Here is a 23,359-nt window from a genome sequence, read left to right on the forward strand (position 1 = left end):
AAATGATGTGGTCTAGTTTAATACTCAGAAATGTCTTTTTTTCATGCACTTCTCTGTTCTTGTGGAGCATGAAAAGGCCGAATTTAGCATGTGACTGCCCAATAAAATATGGTTACTTGATGGACTGTACTTAAATTAACAATCTATTTTATCATCTCAACAGATATATATATATATATATATATATATATATATATATATATATATATATATATATATATATATATATATATATATAATAATTAAAAATGTTATTCATGACTTGATAAAGTAGACAGTAATATTTCCACCAACACCAGATTTGCTTGGATGCCTTTTCCCCTTAATTAGACATAATTGTCATTTGCAAACTGCAGTTTGGTTTTACTCAGGTTGTCTTTTTCTGACAGTAAAACTGAATCAATTGAAACTTTAAAGGGTGCAAAACAACAAAAACTAAAAAACTAAAGTAGGAAAATAATTTTTCACGTAGACATAAATATGTTAAAAGGAACCTGAGAAATGTGAGTCCGGAAAAAGTATGCCATTCAACAAACATGGGAACTTTATTTGAAATACACATCAGCTTTCTAGATATTTTCATAAAATACTGCTTTACTTTCAGATCAAATAAATTATTAAGTTAATACAAATAAATAATAAATAAATAAATAAAATCGAATACTGGAATACATTCCAAGACTGTAACCAGGCCAATATGACCATTACTACTCTTAGTGACAGACTGGCGGACCCTTGGCTCTTACAAAGAGAAAGAGGGTCCGCACGGATAGCTTATGCCTGAGCAGCTTCGTTTGGCGGTAAGCACCACACGTTCAGTAGCTTGTGACAACAGTGTTACGGGTTTGGCGCAGTAAATCATATGGAGGGAAGACGGGATCGACTGCGATGCTGATGAAGCTTCGGCTCGCCTACTTCCTGTGGTCCCCTGAGGAGATGTAGCCCACGGCTCGGTTGATGGTGATGGCACGAACGTGGAAGCCTCTCATCATCTTACACATCTTCTGTCGGTTCTTGAAGGAGTTGCTTTCCCACCGACCGGGTGCGTCCTAAATACAAGGACAGGCAGAAGAATGACGATCGTGCTAACAACAGAAATTCTCTATTGAAATAATTACAAGAAAACACTAATTCCTGTAAGGATTTAGACTAAAAACAAAACTTAACAAAAAAGTAAATACACAGTGGTGTTGAATGGGGAACAAACACAAAAGGACTAGAAAGAAAAAAATACCTCAAAAGAGTTGTGCTCTCCTGTTTCCACCAAGGAGCAGTTCTGTGCAAACCAAGAAAAAGATTTTATCATGCAACTTCCATTTTCCAAATTTCCCTACAGATTCCTTCAGCATCACATGTTTGTCGCATCGCTGCATGTCCTGCAGCTCTTACTGACCTTCCTCAGGTCCTGAATGACTCCCAGAGTCGGACCCAGAAGTGTTTTTTCCTTCTCAGGTTTGTGGAGTGGGGACTGGAGGTACGTGTCAATCGCCGTCTGGTAGTAGGCCAAATCCCTCATGATGTTCATCACACACTCATTCTGTCAGGACAAGAATAATAAAAGAAAACAGGACTTGTGGTTTATTTTATTGTGTCCAAAAATCAACCTTTTAGAAGCGACTCGGAGCAACAACGTACCTCACTGAAGGACGAATTGGTCAGCATGGCGCAGCTGGAGTTCTGAGGGGAAAGTACAAGTTTCTAACATGAGTTTTTGTTGTTGCTGCTGTGGAGTTTATTTCTGGTCAACACAGACACCACAGTTCAATAAATGAAACTGTAAACAACGCTGAAAACAGCTTTGTGTGTCTGTTTTTATTTTAATGCAAGACATTTGGTAGAAACTGATTCCGAAACTTATTCATCCAGTCTCTCAATGCTGAACGGTATTAAGTAACAAAGAATTACTGTATTTCTTTGTTAGTTGTTTTATTATTTGACCTAATAATAAACACATTGTCATTTCGAATGAAACTGATGCAACTACCTATAAGCTGTTAAAATATTAAATCTTTTTCTCCATAACAAAAAAAAATTAAAGAGTATTTAACACTTAAGTAATTCGGCATGATACAAATATAAAGCAGCTTTGATTTGACTGATAAAAATAGCATCTAAGCACACAACTGTCATGTTGAAGTTCTGTTTCTGTGGCCACAGAAATAGCTGTGGCGAGCTGGATTTGGCCCACGAACCTTCAGTTTGACGCATGTGACACAAATTCTTTCTCAATACCTTATAAGTGTATTTTAAAGTTATTTTTATGTAATTAGCGAGCTGATTACTGATCACCTAAACAGGACTCCAAAGCGTTTGACTCTACAATGTTCCACACATTCATGCACACACAGACAGCTGCTCTGGGGACACGACCAGAGCAGCTGCAGGCAAAGACGACAAATAGAAACAACAACAACAACAACAACAACGTCTTAATTATTTACCTGAGCCGAAGCGGGAGTGCAGGCCCGCACCGTTTCGCTGCTCCTCATTGGCATCTCGCTGGATTTGATCAAGCTGAAACACAAATCTTCCTGCAATACAAAAATGTACATTTATTTTATTTCATAAAAAAAAAATCGTGATGGGGATAGTTGAATAATAAGTAAAAAAAAAAAAAAAAGTTTACTCACGCTTTTGAGAACATCCGTGACACTCCGCAGAAGGCTCCTGAAGAGACTTGCGCACTGTGCGCTGTTTGCTCTCGGCGGCGGCAGCGGCAGCCCCGTGGATGTGCGCCAGTTGAGCAGCATCAGCATCAGCGGCAGCGCGGCGCAGCTGGAAAAGCCTGCAGGAGAATCCCAGACATCAACACCCGCGGTATAGCATCACGTTTTGGGCAACCAAACAACCGAAACGGAACAGTAAAAAAATAATAATAAATGAATAAAAATTTAAAATGCGCATTTGATCGCTTGGATGTCACTGACTTACTTAAATGAACGTGTCTCATTTTTTCGGACCAGACAGAAAGAGAGAGAGATATCTGTGATGGAACTTGGTAAAACAGCAACACTGAGCTGCACGCTTTCATCTCAAGGTTTTATACAAACAAGCGGGGAATTCCCGCACAAGCAAGACGTAATGTAATTTCCGCATGATTTCTCCTTGAAGGATTATTCTGTAGGACGGGATTATTCTGTAGTGGGTGAAAGAAAGACACTTAACGGCCTGAATTCAAAGCGAAGGAGCAGCAACCAATCACCAGGGAGAGACGGGGCTTCCAATTAAGAGCTACAGTGAGTCGGTGCTGTAATCATTACGCGATCTGCGGTGCAGAGTGATATTTGGAAATTCTGCCTGTTCGGTCACATCAGCGCTATTAATGGAGCGATAAACAGCGATTAATAATTAATCATGCCAGGAAGACCGCTGTGTGGGGTAGCGAGGGTGAAGTGAATCACATGTGACATCAAACAGCATCATTTCACGACTCAAGAGCCAGCTGGAGGTCAGCGGGCCTGTCGGCGTGGGCCCCTGAAACGACGGAGGGATTGTCATCATTTTCGGCTCATTCTAGGAGGGCGGCGACAGGACTGCGTTTCCCACAAGACTTTCAGAAACAAAAGTCGATGAGCAAACCAAATGCATGTAGATTAAAAAAAAAAAAAAAGTAGGCAGCTCAGAGGTCACCGTACAAAGATATAGTTTGGATCAAAGAACACAACTCGATTTATTTGATAAATAAATAAATAAATGTATTCATATAAATAAAGACAATTGATTGTCTCCACTCAGTCCAAAATTTTAAAACAATCTTTGAAAAATAAGCATAAACAAAACTCTATCTATCTATCTATCTATCTAGTCTCATGTTATTTTTCGTGTCTTCAGAAGTTTCACAAAATGCACAGTAACTTTCTAGTAAGAGAGAAAAAAAATTCTGGTGATCGAACAGAGAATCCCAAACCATCCCACAACACAACTTGCTGCAAAATGAAAATGTTGCATAAACCATCTAGATGTGGAGCAGCTCGTCCAGGAGGGAAACCCAGCCTCGTTCTCCTGACCTCGTTCTGGGGAACTCCAAGGCTTTCCCAGGCTGCAAGACGCCTCTCAAGTGTTGTTCACAAATCTGTGTTAGTGAACACTTTTCCTTCGCAGAGAAAATCCATCCCACCTAGGTGTGGTATATCAAGATGCTGATTAGAGTGGACCGCGTGATTACTGGACAGACGTGCATTAGGTTAGTCACGATAAAAGGAAACTCTGAATTCTGCAGTTTTGCTTTTATTTTATTTTGGGTGGTGGGGAGTTTGGGAGGGTAAGAAAGAAACCCTGACAGTATTTGGTGTTTGCACCATTTGCCTCATGCGGTACAACATCTTTGCGTATTATCAAGTTGTTGATTGTGGCCTGTGGGATATTGGTCCACTCGTCTCCATTGACTTCGGGACGTTGCCGGATGTTGGCAGGAAGTCTCACACGCCGATCCAGAGCATCCCACATATGAACTGGGATCAGCTTCCAGTAGCTTTGTGTCCAGATCCTGGCAACATGGGGTTGTACAACATCATGAGGTGAAGGTCAAACCAACGGGGTCTCAGGATTTCATCACGGTATCTTGGTGCGTTCAAAATGCCGTCAGTAAAATAAAATGTTCGTTGTTGATAACATGTCACTGTCCATCCACCGCCACAGGTCACTCCATTTAGAACATCAACATCACCCACACAACGCCACACACACCGTCTGCCATCTGCCCTGAACAGTGAGAAGTAGGATCCCTCCGCGTAGAGGACACCTCTCCAATGTGCCAGACACAATCAAACGTGAACATTTCCCCAATCAAATCGCAGTCAAGACTCCAATGAGGACAGCGAAAACTCAAATGAGCTTCCCCAAGACTGTTTCTGACATTTTGTAAAGGGATTGTCTGGTTTTGCAAACCGATTGTCGAAGCCGACGTCCGGGTGGCCGTCCTCAGACGACCTTTCAGGCGATCAGGTGGAGGTGTGATTACACGTGGTCTGTGCGTGGCAACTGGGGTCTCCCTCAAAACCTGCAACATCTGTGGCGTCGTGCTCTGTGTGATCAAGCTGCAGATTTCAGAGTGGCCTCATTGTGGCGCTAATCCTGCTGTCCAGTCAGTATCCTGATACGCCACACCTGTGAGGTGCAATGGATTATCTCGGCGAGGGGGCAAAGCGTTCACGAACTCGGATTTAGGCCGATTTGTGAGCGATCCACACAAACGCACACACACCTCACGCAGTGTTTGAAGGGAAATGCATTTCTTTGAAACTAGTCTTCTGCATGTGGCTGCAGGAGTTTCCTGCTCTTTGTACACATTGACCACAGGGCTGTCAAACGCTGAAACCCACGGTCGCTGTATGAGTTACACGATGTGTTCAGGTGTACGACCCACCAGGAAGAAGCGGTTTTACCTGAAAAAAAAGGAAAGAAAAAAAATGACAAAATTTTTTTATTCATCACAAAACATTCAAGTCATCTAGATTTATCTCAGTATGGTCTGGTGTCTCACCACAAGTGAACTTTATGTTCTACTTATTAAGCTCACCAGTGGTCATTTGGTTGAGAGAAAAATTCCTGATAATGACTTTAAAAGGGGTTGTCCAAATTAATTTGCAGTCACCTTGAGAAGAAGAAGAAGAAAAAAACAGCTTGCCTCAATAAATGACACAGTGAAGTAAGATGAAAAAAAAAGGCAGCAGCTGAGTCACAGTAAGTAACATCACACTTCTTAGAAAGAGGAAGCTGAACGTTCTGCTCGGCTGACGGGGCGACGAACTGCACAGACCAACACATACAAAACCAAGTTTATTCTTTATTTTACATTTCTGTACATAAACATTTCTTTCCCTCAAATAAAGCATCTGAATACAGCAGGATGAAAATGATATTTAACACACTTATTCATTTGAAATGACTCATGTCAGAAAGATTCAACATTCACAAAATGCTGATAGAGCAATTCAGAGTGAACGTATTACCAGTCTACAACTCCACTACAAAGCAGGCATGTTTCCTTTACACTCTTTTTAGCACCTTCGGACAAACGTTTCTCAGTTGAAAACTACCATTTGTGCAGAATAAAAACGCTTCAACTTTTTGAGTCCAACTTAAAAATGTTCTGAAGAAAATTCGTTTTCAGTTTTCTTGTCATACAGTGTTTTTCCTTTTTTTTTCTTTTTATGACTGACTTTCTACTAAAGTTTGAACTATTATTTTATTTTTTCCACACTTTTTTTTATTTTTTATTTTTTTTTTTTGCATCTGAACAGGTATAATTTAGTGGCGAATGTAGAAAGTCGAAAAGAAACAGTAGCAAAGCAAGGCCGACTACTGCACAGGAAGCTGGGGGACAGAATCTATGACGACACACAATCAGTTTTCCTCTTCTCCCAGGAAGTAGGACGCGCTGCTCCATCCTTCGGCGCCGGGAGAAGCAGTTAAAAGAGAGTGTTTTTTTTTCTTTTCTTCTTATTTTTTCTTCTTCTGTGCTGTTGCTACCAGTGAAGTCAGTGAGTTGGTAGAAGGGTAGACGGCAGGGAAGTGTGGCGGGGGAGGAAGGAGCGAAAATACTTGGGGCAGGCGGGGAGGTTTTGGATAGACACGGGGTGCAGAGGAAGTGATCCAGGGAGGAAAGGTTTCATCTCGGCAGAAGGGAAACAGACGGGAGCGGGGACAGTGGAAGGACGGGCGTCTTATTTGGAAAGGGTTCTCTCAGCCAAATGTTTCTGCTGGCTCTCGGCATGCCTGGGAAGAAGAAAGCAGAAGTAAAAGATTTTTAGGAAAATGTGCTTTTATTTATTTATTTTTGTTGTTGAAAAACATGAAAAAATGGCAAAAGATACAACAAGCTGAACTTTTATAAATGAATGAACAAAATAATGGACTATTTATCTTATACCTTTAGACACTGTCACTAAACACAGTGCGACATCAGGATATAACTCCATAAAAACAACAGAAAACAAAAACTAATGCATAAAAATAAAATTCATGTTATCAAAGGATTGCTGAAAAAATGGTAATAAACAAATTTAGCTTGACGTCAGAGCAACACTGTGCTAAAAATGTATGTATGTCACTTGCTATGCAAGTATTTATTTCTTTAAACTAATTCAAACTTACAAACTTTTATCAGTCGACTGCTCCAAATAAGGATAAGAACCAAAATTAATGGAAAAGACAATAAAAATAACATCAAACCACAATTAGAAAAGTAGATGAGTGAAGAAGGTTTAGACAAAATAACGAAGGGCTGAATTTATGCCTTCACTTAACATCTGTTGAAATTTAGCTCAGTTTAGATGAACTAAAACCGAACTAAAAGATGAATTAGAGTACAACATCACTGAGAAAAGTGCTGGGGAAATCAATATCCTGAAGGTGACATGTGGGCCGAAACCAACCACCTAAAAAATGGTCCGACAGGAAGGAAACGACCTTGGATTGGATGATGAAAAACTTTTTGTTTCAATTCAGTTTTGTGTTTAAAAGTAACCTCTGTCTAAAGTCGTCAGTTTCTTAGGATAATGTGAGACTTTTATGAAAATGAAAGCAACAAAAATATGACCAAAGCATTAAACTGGTCAATGTTCTCAATTGAGATATTGTTTGATGACATAAAAACAAACAAACAAACAAAAAAAAAAACAAATGTGGAAAGATTGAAAAAAGTTTTTTTCTTTTTACTGGTTTGTGTTTTCCATGACAGGATACCAACCGAGATGAGAACACTGGTGAGATCAGATGCAAAAGTGTTTGGGAATATTTTTTAACCTGAAACCAGACCTAACTGGATCAATCACGACCTTCACCAACAGATGATGTTTAATCTGCTTTAACTGGGAAACATCTTTGTCATAAAATAAAATAAAAACAAAAAAACAAAACCACAGAATGTGGGAACTGGATTTTGCTTTGATGAAATATAATCCTGCTCCACTGGTAAAGATGACGGCGTACATTCAGGGGAACTCCACAGAGTTAACAAGTCAGAGTTAATTAAGTAATCAAGTGGGAAATGTTGTAATTAGCCTGTAAATATTATATAACAGATTTTTTCTTTTTAACCAATGATGACGAATCGATCAAGAAAATTACTGCACAAACTGGCAATGAGTCACTTGTTTTAATTACGCCCCAGGAGGGATTTTGACCTGTTTAAGGTCACTCCGCCGCATCTCAACTCTCTAAGGTTCTGACTTTGAATAGGCCACGTCAAAACCTTAATTAGTTTTGTAATTTTGAAAGCCATTCAGATGCGATTCTACTGATGAGCTTTTGATTTTTATCCTGCTGCATAACCCAGGTACGGCTGAGCTCCAGGTTTCAAACTGATACCTGGACATGTACTTAAGTGACTCCTTAATTTAAAAGGCCAGACAGTAATCAGACATGTATGTGAGTGGCAAAACTTGTAGAAAAAAGTGGATTTTTACAGTTTATCAGTAAAAAGTCCCATTTAATGTGTCGTCACCTGGTGAGGTCCTCAATGTCAACCAGCATGGCGTCCTGCTCCATGTGTAGCTCATCCCGAATCAGTAGCAACTGTACAAGCTCCTCATTCAGACCTGCAGTGATATGCATGGAGACACACACATTCGTCAAAAGCAGTAGTTTTGAAGTGTATGACTTAGAAATAGTCACAAATCCTTTTAAGCAGTAATAAATGTGGATGTAATGGTGATACAGGACAGCAGCAAAGGACTAGAAAGTTACATTAAACACTTTTCAAGAGGTAAATTTATTCACTCATTATTTTATAATTACACATAAGTTTATCAACTTAAATTGGAGATTTTTTTTTTAGCTTAGGTTTCCTAACGGTAAAGCTTTTCTGCAGTAGCTTCATAACATGTTAAATACATTTCTATAAAGACAAATCTGTCCAGGGTGAATTAAGGCCGATATGGCAGCAGAACTGTTTTGTACATAGTCTCAGTTTCCAAGGATACTTTTCCTTCGACGACATGCCTGTTTGCCTCCGTGCTTGATGGGGTTTCTTCTAGTTTTGCTATAGTACAACAACATTCACATTTCTGAGAAAGAATAAATAATCATTGACTAAAAAGATGACGTTAGCAAAGTTTTCAAAGCAATGAAAAAAACAAAAAAAAAAAACAGTGAATATACCAGAAGTAGCTAAATGTCAGTTAGGTCCCAGAGTGGTACATATGGATGTACATAGCAACACTTTAAGACCTGAAATGTATTTTTATGGTATTTTTTAATTACTTTTAAGAGTCTGCAGGAACCCTGGGACATTTACCTTACTTTGAGCAATGTTTTTAAAAACAAAAACAGCTCGTCAAAAGCTGACACATCAGCGGCATGCGCTCCTCGTTGCATCACATGTCTTGGCTGTTTTCCCCAGAAAAAAAAAACAATAGAAGAGGTCTAAAAAGGGGAAAGTTGCTTTTGTAGAACTTTTTTTTTTTTTTGTGATTTGGGACTTGTGGGGATTTTTGAAAGAGTTTAACGTTAAAATGCGAGATTATTCATCTATGGATACCAGGATCAATGAGGTATACAGAGCGGTAACAGTAAGCGCGCAGGGGAAGCTGCTGACTGGTACTGTACAGCTCCGAAGTGACTAATATATAGTGGAGTACTTTCATATCTACCGAGGAGGGGCTAGGGGTCAGTGTGCCGGTATTTCCCCCATTTGTCTTCTTGCTCATTTCTGCCAGTGAAAGCAGAGGTCAGTGTGTGTGTGTTCACTCACTTTCAATCTGGGAATGCAGGTCGTTGACTATAACCTGAAGCTGCCCCAGTGTCATGTCTCTCAAGTCGGTGGGTTTCAGACTTCTTTTCATTAGACACTCGCTGATATGAGGCATGTGTGGAAGCTGATGGAAGGAAAGAAAAAAAAACATTCATTAGGTTTTTTGGTTTCTCTCGAAACAATATTTTGTTTAAACCAGCTTAATTATTGCAAATATAAAGTTAATGAAATGAAAAACAAAAAACTAAAGCAGGATAAGTTAAAAGGAGTCCTGTTACATGAATATTGTTAAAGCTGCAGGGTGTAACTATTATTAAAAAAATACGTTTTTACATAATTCTTAAAAGTGTCGCCATGTCATGACAGTACAGTGTTGGACAGATAAACTGTGCAAAAAAAAATAATAAAAAATGGAGCTCCTCCACTTCCTCCTGGTGCTACTTATTGTGGGGTCTGCAAAAATTGAATGCTCCTGGTGAAAAACAATCAGTCAGGAAGAAGGTCTTAGTGCTGTCAATCAACCTCAGATATGTGCTGCTGAAGGGGCTAATGGCGGAGAAACGACTTACTCTTACAGGGAAATCATTTATCCACCTCAGCATGGCCAGTGGCTGTGCTAACTAGCATTCATGGAAGTCTATGTAACAGAGAGGAAGTGAGAGAAGCACGTACACAAGGGTGACTGACAGCGCTAAGATTCTCCTCCATTTTTGTGCATGTTGCAGCAGGACCACAGGGAGATTAGCTCCATGTTTTCACAGATTATCTGTCTTATAAATATATACATAAAAAACAAATTCTTCATAGAAACTACACACTGCAGCTTTAAAGTACAAGCTGAAAAGATTGTCAGTCTATGATGTCTTTTCAATTCATTTCTAGATTTTCTTGTACAGCCTTCTAAGGAAACCTAAGAATTACCGGTAATACTTTATTTGAAGGGGGTTGAATGAGACTGTCATGACACTGTCATAAACATGACATAACACCTGTCATAAACATGAATAAGCCTCCATGAATATTTATGACTGTTGTCATAAAGTGTCATTTGGTAAATTATGACACTTTTAATACAAAGTTGACATTATTCAAAATGTCTTTGTTATGACAACTTGACATTAACCAAGAAATCATTACTGATATAAATTTGTTATAAAAGTATTACTGATTGCACTTTAAAAATTAGGTAACTTTATGTTATTAAAGGTAAAGTTTAAACAGTAATGATTTCTTGGTTAAAGTCAAGTTGTCATAACAAAGACATTTTGAATCATGTCAACTTTGTATTAAAAGTGTCATAATTTACCGAATGACGCTTTATGACAACAGTCATAAATATTCATGAACTTATTGATGTTCATGACAGGTGTTATGTCATGTTTATGACAGTGTCATGACAGTCTTATTCAACCCCCTTCAAATAAAGTGTTACCGAATTTCCTTAGACAACACTAATGCAAACATGGTTAAAAATGACAATATAGCAAAGTAAAACAAAGCAGTGCATTTACTAAAAGTTATATAAGTTTTCATCTTTTAATATTTTTAATATCAAAAAACGATTCCTACAAAACTAAAGGGCTTCTGAATGTGTTTTTTTTTCTTCGTGTCCAGCGATATGTTTTGTATTTGCAGTCATCTGTAGAGCGAAAGGACACAAGCAATAAAAATTTACCAAGCTCTCAGGAACACTCTGAGGGATAGAAATGTTTCTTCGTGAACCCAGCTGCTCTCACCCAACCCACTGAAATCCCGTTCACTTGCAGCACAGACACCGAGGGGGAGCGGGAGGAGGAGAAATGCTCCATGCGTCCTCCTTTGTGCACAGGCTCTTCTTTCACTTTCACAAATATCGCTGGAGTTTCAGTTTGTGAAACTGTGTGACATCAGGAGAGCTGCGAGTCTTGAGTGAGTGGGATATGTGAAACATGGCTGTGCTGGTGTTGACTCAGCTGCTTAGTTTCTGTGGTCGGACTAATCATACCGCTAATTGAAAATAACCCTTTCAGAGCTCGATACCACAGGGGTTATACTGAGGAAGTTTGCTCATTTCTGAATGAAGCCGGGGTTACAGAAGAAGTTCTAGCAAGGATTCTGATACTTTTTTTTTCCTTTTGGTTATATTTTCTCATTTTCTATCAGTGATTTTTTTTGTGTGTGTGTGTTTAGGAAAACCCGAGGTCTCAGCATGCAAGCTATCGCTGACACTCTCATTATTTGTCACTGAGAAGAAGACAGGGAAATCCAGGCTGGGACAACTGGGAAAATTAAGGTAGTAGACTAGAGGAGAGGGTGATTCCTAAACCTTGTTGTTTAGGCAATGCAAACATCCACAAATTTTCCAGCAGGAATTTTAATTTGACTCAGTCTTTTTTTTTTTTTTTTTTTTGAAAAAAAGTGTGTTTTTCTCACCTCAACCTGCCATGTGAAAACATCGGTTTAAAAGATCTCTACTGCTGTAAAAGAAAAAAAAAAAGAAAGAAAGAAAGAGCAGGCAGATGCAGCTTTAAAAACGCCTCAACATTCACCGCGTGACAGTGATGTCCTCTGACGGCCGAGCACAACTACATCCCCAAACAACCGAACCAAAGCTTTCCGGCGTATGAATTATAGATGGACCCGGTCGAGCTGCCCTGCTCTCCTCTGAATAAGTAAATACGCTCTGGGAAATACTGCGAGCCCCGGCGTGACACTGTAGGCGTGTGTGTGTGTGTGTGTGTGTGTGTGTGGAGTCTTTCGGTGAATGCGCTCCAGAGGAGGAGGCAGATAAAAATGCAGGAAATAATGACAAGTGGGGTCGTAGTCACCTTCCTTTCTCTAAACGGGGTGGGACGAAGAGGGAATAGAAGAACTGCAGGACGACTTTGAGCGGATGATATTTTACCCAGCGCCTGGGTTAGAGCGTGAGACGGGATGTGTCAATAAAATGCGCCGTCTTAAGATTGACGTAAAACTGATGTGAAGAGACCGAGTGCCATTTTGAGGAGCTGCAAAAACGCTGAAAAACCTCACACAAAAACATGTCGGGTCAAAGACTGTATCTGATCAAACACGTCCAGACGATCTGATCAGCGTAGAATTGTCAAAATTTCTACAATCAGATGGAAATAAGCATATGCTTTAGAAAACAGATGAATCTCGAATTTGTCCCAAAAGTTTGGCCTCTAATAAAAAAAACGCCAAATAAAACATTATAAAAACTAAAAAGCAGCAGTTTTTCTTTTCTGACTACTGTTAAGTTTAGACCTTCATCTTCAACTCTCTCATTCAGATTTAGCACCTGTTAAAAGGGAAATTTTATTTTATGGGCTAAAGTTGTATGACTGTGTTGAACTTTGGTTTCTAAAGTCTTATGACTGAAGTGAGGGGCTATGATAGGTCTTTAAATTATTCATATGATTTCTGAGGGTTGCCAGTTTGATTCCCCACTTGGTCAATCTGAGTCATTATGTTTCCTTGGCCAGGAAACCAACCTTGCCTGCTGGCGGAGGTCATTACCGAAGAAAGCCAACTTGCATCTGTCAGTGTGACAGAAGTGTGCGGATATGGTTATGAATGCCTGAAGAAGAGCTTTGGAGTCCTCTGACTTGATAAAGTCCTGTACAAGTGCAGACCATTAACCATTTGAACCACTTTGAAGGTCGCCTGACGTCTGCAGCTACAGGTTTTAGATAAACAGAAGTCAGTTCTGTTGAGAAGCCGGTCTTGTCTTGTCCTTTGGGTGCAAAATATATGTTTTGAACTCTGTAAGTCAGCTGACATTCTGACTGAATGCTTTCTGACACACTAGCTATGGTTCACCAATTGTCATGTGAATTTTGAGTCAACTTTTAAAATGCTGCAAAAAAGACAAAAGGAAAATGAGAAGTTTCCATCTACTGGTTTGGAAGCGAATCAACCAGGCTACGAAAAGTGTAATTTCGTCACGGCTGTAATAAACAAAGGATCACATGTCTCAGGAACGTGGAGGGAAGTTTTCAGAAATGTGCTACTGGCCAAGTTGTACCTGATCTGCTGTGCTGTTACAAGTCGTGACATCAAAGTGAGGCAAACGTTCACTACATTAGGACTTATTTGGCAAAAGTGTTTTCATCTTCCCATAACTCTTTTATGGAATAAAACAACAATAAAATGAGTGTAAAAATGTATTTGTGGAATTGAGAAAGTTATTTCAAACTTTGCTGTTTTTATCAATCTTTTTTAATGCGTTACTTCAAAATGTGCATAGGCCTACATTCATTTTGCAAACATGGCTCCTCTTTTCTCTCATTTTATGCTAGATTTCTGTTAAACTTTAACTAAATTTTCTCAAGATGCCTTCCTTTGCATGTGATTGTGAAGTTGTATATATATATATATATATATATATATATATATATATATATATATATAAATAGAGAGAGAGAGAGAGATTAACATATAATTAAATTAGATGAGCATTAATTTACCTCTATGTACTGTTTTTTTTTTATTTGTAATTTTTACATTCATATTTGTGGGGCTGCCAACGGAAATCAGCAAGATGATGAATCTGATGACTCTGATATGACACATCTTTTCCATTATGCAGAGAGATTAGTGTGCTTTGCTGTATTCATAATGTACTTTGATCTATATAAAGCAAAGGACACCATTTATTCCATACATGTAACCTGCTTCTGACTAGTAGTTTTACACAAATCTCATGTTTTTGTATCATTTTTAAGAGGCCAGGATCAAAGATCCATCTTTCCCGTCTCTGTAAAACCTTCTCTGCTTGTTGCTACTGACCAGGTCGGCCACTGGCGACTTTTTGCGGTTCTGTTTCTCCACCTCCACCTGCATCTTGGCCATGGGCTTGGCCATGGCCAGGGCTAACTTCGCCTCGGCCTGCAGCTTCTTCTGCCGACTCAAAAAGTCCATGTCCTCCAGGGACTCCGAGTCGTCCTCCGTGGTGTCCCGGTCCGAGTAGGAGGAGCTCTGCTTGGACTGCCAAGGAAAGCATGCGGAAATGCCAGGAGGAAGGGAAAGCAAAAGTGAAAGAGAAGGCGAACGGAAAATGAAAGAGTGTGTGGGAAAACATGAGAGAGAGACAGAGAGAGTGAGACTACAAAGAGAAAAGCTGAAATGTACGCATTCCTGTCATCTGACTGTGTGAAAATATGAGCTTGATATAAAAATTATTTCTCAAGCTTCATCAGTTACGTGGGGCAGACAAAAAAATGAAGTGAAACCCACGTTTTACAGTCCTTTCAAGCAATTCCCTTTTCGTTTATCTGATCTAGTTAATGAGCAACAAAGAATTTCAGCAGGAGTTACCATGAAGCAACCAGAGTGCCAGTCACAGCTCTGATTCATAGTAAATATCTTACCTATTTCGCAGCTTTCATTCTCACTTGGTCTAAGTTTCTTTTCACACAATCTGGTCTTTGCTACTTTCATACTGTCAATGACACTTCAAATCAGTTTTCCTATTTTTGGACTCTGAAAAATAAAAACAGTTGTGAAAGTATTGCACCTTCAACTTTTTCACAGCCATCAGTGGTGAGCACATTTTCCACTAATCCACTCTCGCACTAATAGCAGTAGTGTTTGCTTACTTTGAAAAAAAAAACCAATAAATAAATAAATTCCCCTGAATTAATTTTTCCAGGTAAATAAACTCTGATATGTGTGTTGGAGTTTTGGTTAACGTTTATATTGACGCTCTTCTTTCAAAATGGGTGTTTGCTATTTTTCCCAATGACTTTATTTCAAACACGAAGGAACAAAATGAAACATGAACGAGATATTAAAAGAAATTCAAAATATACATGAATTACAAAATTAAATTGGTGCTTTGGTGTTGCAGTCTTTGAAAAGGAGATATAATTTCAACAGTTTTAGGATTTAAACTTGATTGGAAGGATGCTAGAATAGAGTCCTGATGTTAAAATCTGGAAATCAAGTTCTTGTTGCAGATGTTTGGAGGTGTGAATATGACATTTTATGTAAATTATACAAATGTTGGCAGCATAAAGTATCACTAAGATCACACTTTTCGACCAGAAACAGCCGTATTATTAGTGAATTAAATTTTTAAACGTTTTTGATGATAAAGTTTGTCACGTCCTTCCATAATATTCTTTTATAACAACAATCCCAAAACAGACACTCCTCAGTGATGCGGCGCAGCAAACAACATTGATTCTTGCGCCCAGAATGCATCGCTGCAGAACGACAGAGCAAACAGTCTTAAATCTACTGATGTCCTCCCTTCCTTCTGACCCAAACCCGGCTGTGGTCGGTTAGGCAAAATCAAAAAGTGCAGACCTCACAGGTGGAATTACAAATTTGACTCCTTTGAGGACAAATTACCATGTTGTTGCACATATTGGGTCACTGAGACGTGATGGGTAGCAACACGGCTGAATTTGGAGCGTTAGCATTAGCTTCAGCTAAATACCTTGTTGGTTGTAGTTTTAGCGCAACTAATGTTTATGATTAGTGGAATAATGCTAGCACAACTAACTTCTTAGAAAGGAGTGCCCACCACTGAAAACCATGTATCGTTTTTCTTTAACTTTACAATTGTGCAACACTTTTCATTCAATCTACCAAAAGACGATTTAAACACACTGACGTTTAGGGCGATAATATTACAGTATGTGAAAATGCTTAAAGGCCAGGAGGACGTTTGCGCGGCGCTGTGTGCAGCCGTGCGTACCATGGGGGACAGCGGTGTGTCCAGGCTGGTCTCAGTCTTGCTGTCATCCGCATCGCTGTCCTTGTCGCTGCCGCTGTCATTGACAAAACAGATCTGCAGGTTCATGCCGCTCTGCAGCCTGCGGGGGGACGAAAAGAGGACAGACGGACAGAGAACGACCCGTGAAATACAAACAGTGTTTGAGGAGTTCAGTCTAGTTCTTTGCCCCAGTAATAACAACAGCATTCAGAGTGCTGAGGACATGAGAGGAAAAGACAAACAGAAGCTGCTCCTTTAGCTGGACCAATAGTGCAGACTGGTTACAATTAAACAGGGCTTGTGTTTTTAATCATCCCTCTTGTTGTCTCCAATGCAGATCGATTCAGGAGGCCCCCAGTAGGTCCGATACAATCCGCTCAGATCCAGAGGCGAGGCGGTGTCGGTGGGGAGGTGGCGTTTGTGTCGCGGAAGGGCAGGATATCATTAGGGCGCAGATCCGACCCACTGCTGATCAATAATCTGCTTATTCATTGCAGTAATTACAAGCAGGGGCCGATTGATTACGGCAAAGATCCATGCAGGTCCGCTTAAAACAGGACCCGAGTGGCTGACTGTTGTTTCAGAGGACAGCTTCAATTACCTAGACATATTTCTGGGCTCGAATATTTTTGTTATTTCTTCAAAGGCCAGACTAATGTGTCATTTACAGTATGGTCATGAGTTTCCTGTTTTTTGTCAACGCTAACAAACAGTTGCGAGAAATCCACATGATTCAAAGAGCAAGAAAAAAGCCGTGCACAGGAGTGTTTACTGGAGACTGGATTCCAGTAAGGCTCAGTGTCAGAGGTGGCAGCGCTGTGTGTGTGTGTGTGTGTGTGTGTGTGTGCGTGTGTGTGTGTGTGTGCGTGTGCATGTAGGTGTGTTCAAGGAAGTGAGAACCACAAAGGCCGATCAGACTTACTCACGCTGACACGCTCTGCTTTATGTCGGCTCACTGATCTGTGACGACAAATCTGAACTTTTAGAGTCAACCTTTCCTGATTGATTCTGCTCCTGAAAGTCACGACTGCCAAACAGAGCCAGTAATTTCTTAAAAAAAACAATAAAAAAACAAACAAACAAAAAAACACAGTGGTTTCCAATAATTAATCGCACGGCTGCTGAGCAGAGTAAAACCTCTAAGGCCTCACCGTGAGGACAGGCTGGGTTTGCCGCTCTTGCTGCAGCTCGTGTAGATGCCCGGGCCATCGTCGAAGAAACTGCCCAGGGCCAACTTCTGCCTGATTGACTCCCTCTCATTCTTCTGGGCCTGCAAGAAGACAAAATGCATAATTTAAGGTCATCGATCTGACAAATGGTAAGAGCAGAAACTTCAAAAAGAGACAGAGTTCAGGAATCATCCTCAGTACTTTAAAATCTGTTCCAGCTGCATGCACACACTGTTATCCTAAGTTCTTCCTTCCAGAACAAATCACTTCTGTCAGCACATTAATCAAAGCAGACTTGTCTTAATTTGCAGTAAGGGGTCCAATGTCAAAGTGATACAAAGTGTGGAGTCAGCTGAAGAAATGAAAAAAACGGGGAATGTGTATTTTATTCCTCCAGTTGGCCACCAGGTGGGGCTGTTGTTTTACTAAACTGCGATGAAAAAACGAGCTTCCCACATGATTAGATCCACATATGACAGAGCAAAAGCATTTCATGTCTTCATTAAAGCCGCAAAAATCCCAGAACTTCAAAATAATTAACACGAACTTTGCTGTCTTGTCAAAAACAATCTTGAGTCCTCATCATTAATCTTCCCCATGGCCAGAAAGGCCGTGGTTTTGTGTTTAGCGTCATGGTTCTTTAGTCTTGAACATATGGAAGAAGAGCATAAGTAAGCAAGCTGGCATTAAGGTTGAGCAAATAAACAAACTCCTGTTTCAAGCAAACTTGAAATAAATATCTACCTGATGTGACAGAAAAACTGCAGCAAAGGAATGAGAGTAACATGGACTTAATGTACAATCAGGTTGTTTACCTTCACGGGTTTGTCAATCATTTTTTACTTTCTGGTTCTATTTATTAAGGTGCACATTATGCACCCTTAAATGTTGGCATTCGATGTACATTTCTCTGTTTTTTTATGTTAGTTGATCTAAAGCCAAGATGGCGCTGCATTGCACAACCGTCTGTCCCGCCTGCTTGGATTATTATTTGCTGCTGCCAAGATGTGTCCGCTCTACTGAAGTGTGTGTGTGTGTGTGTGTGTGTGTGTGTGTGTGCGTGTGTGTGTGTGTGTGTGTGTGTGTGTGTGCGTGTGTGTGTGTGTGTGTGTGTGTGTGTGTGTGTGTGTGTGTGTGTGTGTGAGCGGTCCGGATCATTCAGCAAACTCTGCACGAAACGAACGTGAAGCCCACGCTGAACGTGTACGACGATGTTTGCACTTTTAAAATGAAGAAGCTTCTCCAGAACAAACCACTAACACTGGTTGGTCTCAAGTCTTGGTAGTGAGATGTAACAGGAAGTGACACAAGTTTTGTATGGAGCACATGGCAACACAGTGCTGACCCTACCCCACCTGTTGCTGAGCACACTGCCAGTTGGATAGTAGAAAGAAAGCTCCTCTCTTTCAGCCCTTATTTACCAAACACAAAGCAGCAGGTGCGTAGTTATGGTGTGAAAACTTAAGGAGAATGTAAACCGTTTTTGAAAAGCTGTGAGCGGCGCGTCTGCTTGAGAATCTCAAACCAACCAACGCCTCACCCAGGACTTGTGTTTGTCTGATATGCTGTCACCATAGTGACACAGATTACGAGCCGTTCCTTATATCTTTTCCTCACCTTCCAGTTCTTTATGATTCAATCACATCTGTTGTCTCAGCAACTGACTCATCATCACGCCCAGTTTCCCCCCTCACTCCACCAGCCTCTGGCCGCATCAGACCGTCATCCTGCTCGTTGCTCATCAAGTGGTTTATCACACCTTTTTCCTGTCTCCCGCTCCATCCCTCAGCTCCTTCCTTCCCTCCATCCTCTCCGCCCTCATTGTTTATACCTCTCCTGACAAATGAACGCAGGCGTTGTCAGACGGTTCTATCTCCAAGGACAAAATTACCATAATCCCACTCCACACGAGAGTCGAAAACACACTCTCGGCACATACACAGCGCTGGATCGAAGAGAGGACCTGACTGCTGCTGCTCCTTTGTGTTTCCGTATAAAAGATTGCCCGGCTAATGAAGACGAACATCCTCGAAGGTTACCAGTGGTTTGCCTCAGAGGCCCAACAAAGGCCTGCGTGGTAAAGCGGAGGTCAAACACTCTTCTCTACACAGGAATAACTCGAACCGACAACTGGAAAGCCAACAGTGTCTGTGCTGGACAGCGGCTTCGAGCAAAGCTGAAACCTGGAAGAGAAACATTGGCTCAGTCTTCCTTGGTTTTCCGTTACGTTCATAATTGAGGGTAGAGAAAAGACTAAAATGAAGCCTGGCTTATTTAAAACCTTACAAACAACCCTTTACACTGAGAGGTTGGCATGAAATGAAAAAAATGTAGATCCTTCACTGTCACATGATCAATCCCGCTCCCGTCCCCTTCAGAAACACAAATAGCAACAAATACATTTTAAATAATGTTCTCCAGGTTTGACTTTGGGTTTAAATGAAAAGAACCAGAAAGAATTGAACACTTTTCATTAAAAAAAAAAAAAAAAGATTTCCAGTTGCTTGGGAAATTCCTGGGATCCATTATATTTACATTTTCAAGATGCATGCGGTGGGAGACGAGAATCCGGGAAAGAATGAGTGACAACCCCAAACGCCTCCCTCAGCCTCCCGGCCTCCGGCACCACAGCCATCCAAATTAGATCAGGAGGAACAAAAGTGGGCTAATTTGTGTTTTTCCTCAAGTTCACAAAGCAATTTCCTCTGCTGACAAAGCCCCGTTGACAAAGACAGTTCCCCCTCCCCTCCAACATCCAGCCACAGGCCTGGAGGTTGATCCAGGCTTGGCGCTGGATGACACGGTGCTCGATTTAAGTTCCGTCGAATCTTCTCTCAAAATCTGTATTGAAAATGTGGGATGAATTGAAACATCTGTGCCCTTCCCCCCAAAAAAGAAGAGCAGCCTCCTTCAGTGCACAAAAACTACTAGATTTACAGTCCTTGATCATCAGGTTACTAACTCAGGTTAATTGCATCTGGATATATAAAAATTTCTCACTCTTGCATTTTTTTTCTTACAATTTCCAAATTCTTCCTTGACACATTTTCATTTGACTTCTTTTTATATTTTTCATAACATTCCTTGCAAAATACTCTTCCTGTTTCCTGCACAATGGGGGCTTTCAGCAGCTGAGATCTAACTCCTAGGCTCAGGACAGGAGCCCACTGTTAACACACAATCACACACACACACGCACGCACGCACGCACGCACACACACACACACACACACACACACACGCACACACACACACACACACACACACACACACACACACACGCACGCACACAGCACATACACCAGGTTATTTAAGCTCACAAATGGCTTTTAAAGTGTAAAAAGAAGCGCAATGTTCTATGCTTTGACAGAGTGTACTTGGAGCTCATAAGACCTTTCCTATAATGTATTAGTTTTCCAAAAAGTTGTACAAAAACCTGTGGTGCTTTTAGTCAAAACTTATCAACCATTTAAAAAGGCAAATATAAAACCAAACAGCATTGTAGACTTGTTAGACACAGACAAAAATGAGGCTTCAGGTAATTTTACATGAGCAGAACGTCATCAAAAGAGAAATACAACGGGGAATATTCAACATCTGTTAAAGATTCAATGAGACCCAAACTGTAGCAAGCGCAAGTAAACATTTTACTCACGTTTGGTGGCCATGTTGGATTTGAAATCAAGAAGCACAAACAAAATGCTTGACTTGGAATGTCGACATCAAGGGCTCTTTCTGTTTATTTTGCATAAAATGTAAGAGAAAAAACTGCAGCACCAGGGCATTTTGATTTTCTTTTTTGGCCTTTATCAGTAAAAGAGACAAAAAGAAGAAGTCTTGTTGAATTCATATTTATACAAATGCCTGTAATATGGTGCTATTTCATAGCTTTAGTTTTTACTGAAATTGTATTTTTTTTCCAAAAAGTTTGAGAATCAGTGATTGACAGAATCCACCTTGCCGAATGTTCGCATGTATTTGCCTTGGCATGGAGTTGCAAATAAAAGCAGTCGTAGAAACGCCTTGCTCACATGTTTCTCCAGCTGGAACAGAAAGATGTTGCAGAGATCTCAGCGTTACAGATTGGAGGTCACGATCTCTTTAGTTTGAGTCCTTTGACTGTTTGGGAACATTCTGGAAGTCCTACAGATGTTTTCAAGGGGCTGAATTTGAAGAAATACGCCTTCATGGAAATATCATCCGAGGCCACGAGAAAAGAAAATCTCACCATCTGTGAGATGCTTAGGAATGCTGGTAAAGACAGGAGGAGCCTGCAGCAGGTGTGGTTCGGTTCAGCCTTGAACACATTCAAGGTGTCAACGCAAACATTTCAAAACAGCAAACTGTGAAAAACGTAATGAATAATTCAACTAGTTTTCTCCCTTACAGTATTTCTTTTTTTAAAAGGGTAATTACAGAACGGTATTCATAAAACAATACACACTTAAAGTGGAGACGCCAGCACTTCTGTTCAGCCTATCTGTGTGTGTGTGTGTGTGTGTGTGTGTGTGCGCGTGTGTGTGTGTGTGTCTGCGTGTGTGTGTGTGTGTGTGTCTCCCTCCTCTTGTTATCTGAGACCTGTCTTTCTAGGCTGCACAGCATTCCATCCCAGATAAGGGACCCAACATTTGGCCCCCTCTTCCAGTTCAGCTGCAGGTCAGTGCAAGACTGCTCCTGTCACTCAGCTCGGAAAAGAACAACTCCCTGAATGGTGGCGGAGGCGGCCGGGGGGCACCGGGGGTAGGGATGCTAGCAGAAAAGAAGCTTGAATCGGGTCTAGCCATGACAATGGGTCTGTGAGTCACATGTGGGGTTTCTGTCCATGAGGCGGTTCAGACTGAGCAAAGGAATGCTGGTTTGTTTCTCCAAAGAAAAGGGGAGATTAAGGAATAAAAGCCCGCTTACTCACAGGGTTGTGTCATACTGCTGGACCAAATATGCAAACTCTTTGATGCCCATATTTTAGTCTTGGCTGCACTACTCCTGATATGTTTTCAGAATTTTGTCAAATATTCTGTGACTGCCAGGTGAGTCTATCTCCTGTCTACAACGGTCAGAGTTCAGCATGCTCCTGATCCGACATGTCATCAAGTTCTTGTGCTAATCTATAAGATTCCAACCAAAAACATTTCACTGTGCCAGTAGGTGGCGATAGTGACGTCAATAACAACAACAACAACAACAACAACAACAACAACGTCCAAAACAAAGCGATCTCGAGGATGTTTTTGAGCCTGACTTATGCTTCCCATTTTGCTTTCAACCACAAACTTTTTCAGCTTGCAATCAGAGTCGGGACAAAGCCAAATACGAAGGAAAAAAAATGTGTGAAGGTGACCTCTGCATCACTATTTCTAAAAATCTTTGTATAAACAGTAAACACTCGTAGAGAACAAAGCGAGGATTTATAAAGCTCAGTTTTTCCCCATCAAAAGCAGCAGGCATGTGGGCAAGACGCACAAGCACAGCAGGAAATCTCCATTTTTGTAAAACACAAAACACAACAAACCATTAAAGCATTCACTTTGAAGCTTTCCTTGGTAGTTCAGCTTAGCGTAAAAAAAACCTGACAACCATAGCTACTGTCTGAAGTTTGCAGCTTAATAATTACAAGTAAACTATGTTCTCTAGATGACACAGATATTCCACCAGGTTTTAGAAACCTGTGCTTAAAGAACAACAATGCTTTCCCTGTGGTTCAAAGTCCTTTAAGGACGAGATGAAATAAAACAAATTAGCTCATATTACTCATTCTTGTTTTAAAACTTCCTGTCAATTCAATAAAAATGTCCC

General features: G+C 40.5%; 2 protein-coding genes across 5 annotated transcripts in view; both read right to left on the reverse strand.

The window, feature by feature from the left end:
- Positions 1 to 521: 521 nt before the first annotated feature.
- On the reverse strand, positions 522 to 5,622 carry il12a (interleukin 12a). Its single transcript, XM_088011992.1, has 7 exons — positions 2,932 to 5,622; positions 2,631 to 2,785; positions 2,442 to 2,531; positions 1,636 to 1,677; positions 1,394 to 1,537; positions 1,235 to 1,276; positions 522 to 1,049 (listed from the first exon to the last, which is right to left on the reverse strand). The coding sequence occupies exons 1-7, from the start codon at positions 3,029 to 3,031 to the stop codon at positions 912 to 914; spliced, it is 711 nt and encodes a 236-aa protein (XP_087868118.1). The 5' UTR covers positions 3,032 to 5,622; the 3' UTR covers positions 522 to 911.
- Positions 5,623 to 5,765: 143 nt separating this feature from the next.
- Positions 5,766 to 23,359, reverse strand: part of schip1 (schwannomin interacting protein 1) — a 264,204-nt gene continuing 246,610 nt past the window's right edge. For all 4 annotated transcript variants that reach the window (XM_088011990.1, XM_088011991.1, XM_014975305.2 and 1 more), the window contains 6 exons: positions 17,549 to 17,667; positions 16,380 to 16,497; positions 14,465 to 14,662; positions 9,695 to 9,818; positions 8,447 to 8,540; positions 5,766 to 6,717 (listed from right to left, as the gene is read on the reverse strand). In XM_088011990.1, coding sequence (XP_087868116.1) covers positions 6,666 to 6,717; positions 8,447 to 8,540; positions 9,695 to 9,818; positions 14,465 to 14,662; positions 16,380 to 16,497; positions 17,549 to 17,667 — 705 coding nt within the window. In that variant the 3' untranslated portion in view covers positions 5,766 to 6,665. The remainder of the gene's footprint in view (positions 6,718 to 8,446; positions 8,541 to 9,694; positions 9,819 to 14,464; positions 14,663 to 16,379; positions 16,498 to 17,548; positions 17,668 to 23,359) is intronic.

The sequence above is a fragment of the Poecilia mexicana genome, unplaced genomic scaffold (assembly GCF_051168715.1).
Source record: "Poecilia mexicana isolate PSO_F unplaced genomic scaffold, ASM5116871v1 scaffold_13, whole genome shotgun sequence".
NCBI classification, from domain to species: Eukaryota; Metazoa; Chordata; class Actinopteri; order Cyprinodontiformes; family Poeciliidae; genus Poecilia; species Poecilia mexicana.

Excerpts from the sequence above, each read along its gene's own strand:
- il12a (XM_088011992.1), bottom strand. The coding sequence starts at position 3,031 with ATGAAAGCGTGCAGCTCAGTGTTGCTGTTTTACCAAGTTCCATCACAG. Across the intron at positions 1,538-1,635 it reads CCAATTCGTCCTTCAGTGAG|AATGAGTGTGTGATGAACAT; the intron begins GTACGTTGTTGC and ends TTGTCCTGACAG. Across the intron at positions 1,277-1,393 it reads TCATTCAGGACCTGAGGAAG|AACTGCTCCTTGGTGGAAAC; the intron begins GTCAGTAAGAGC and ends TGGTTTGCACAG.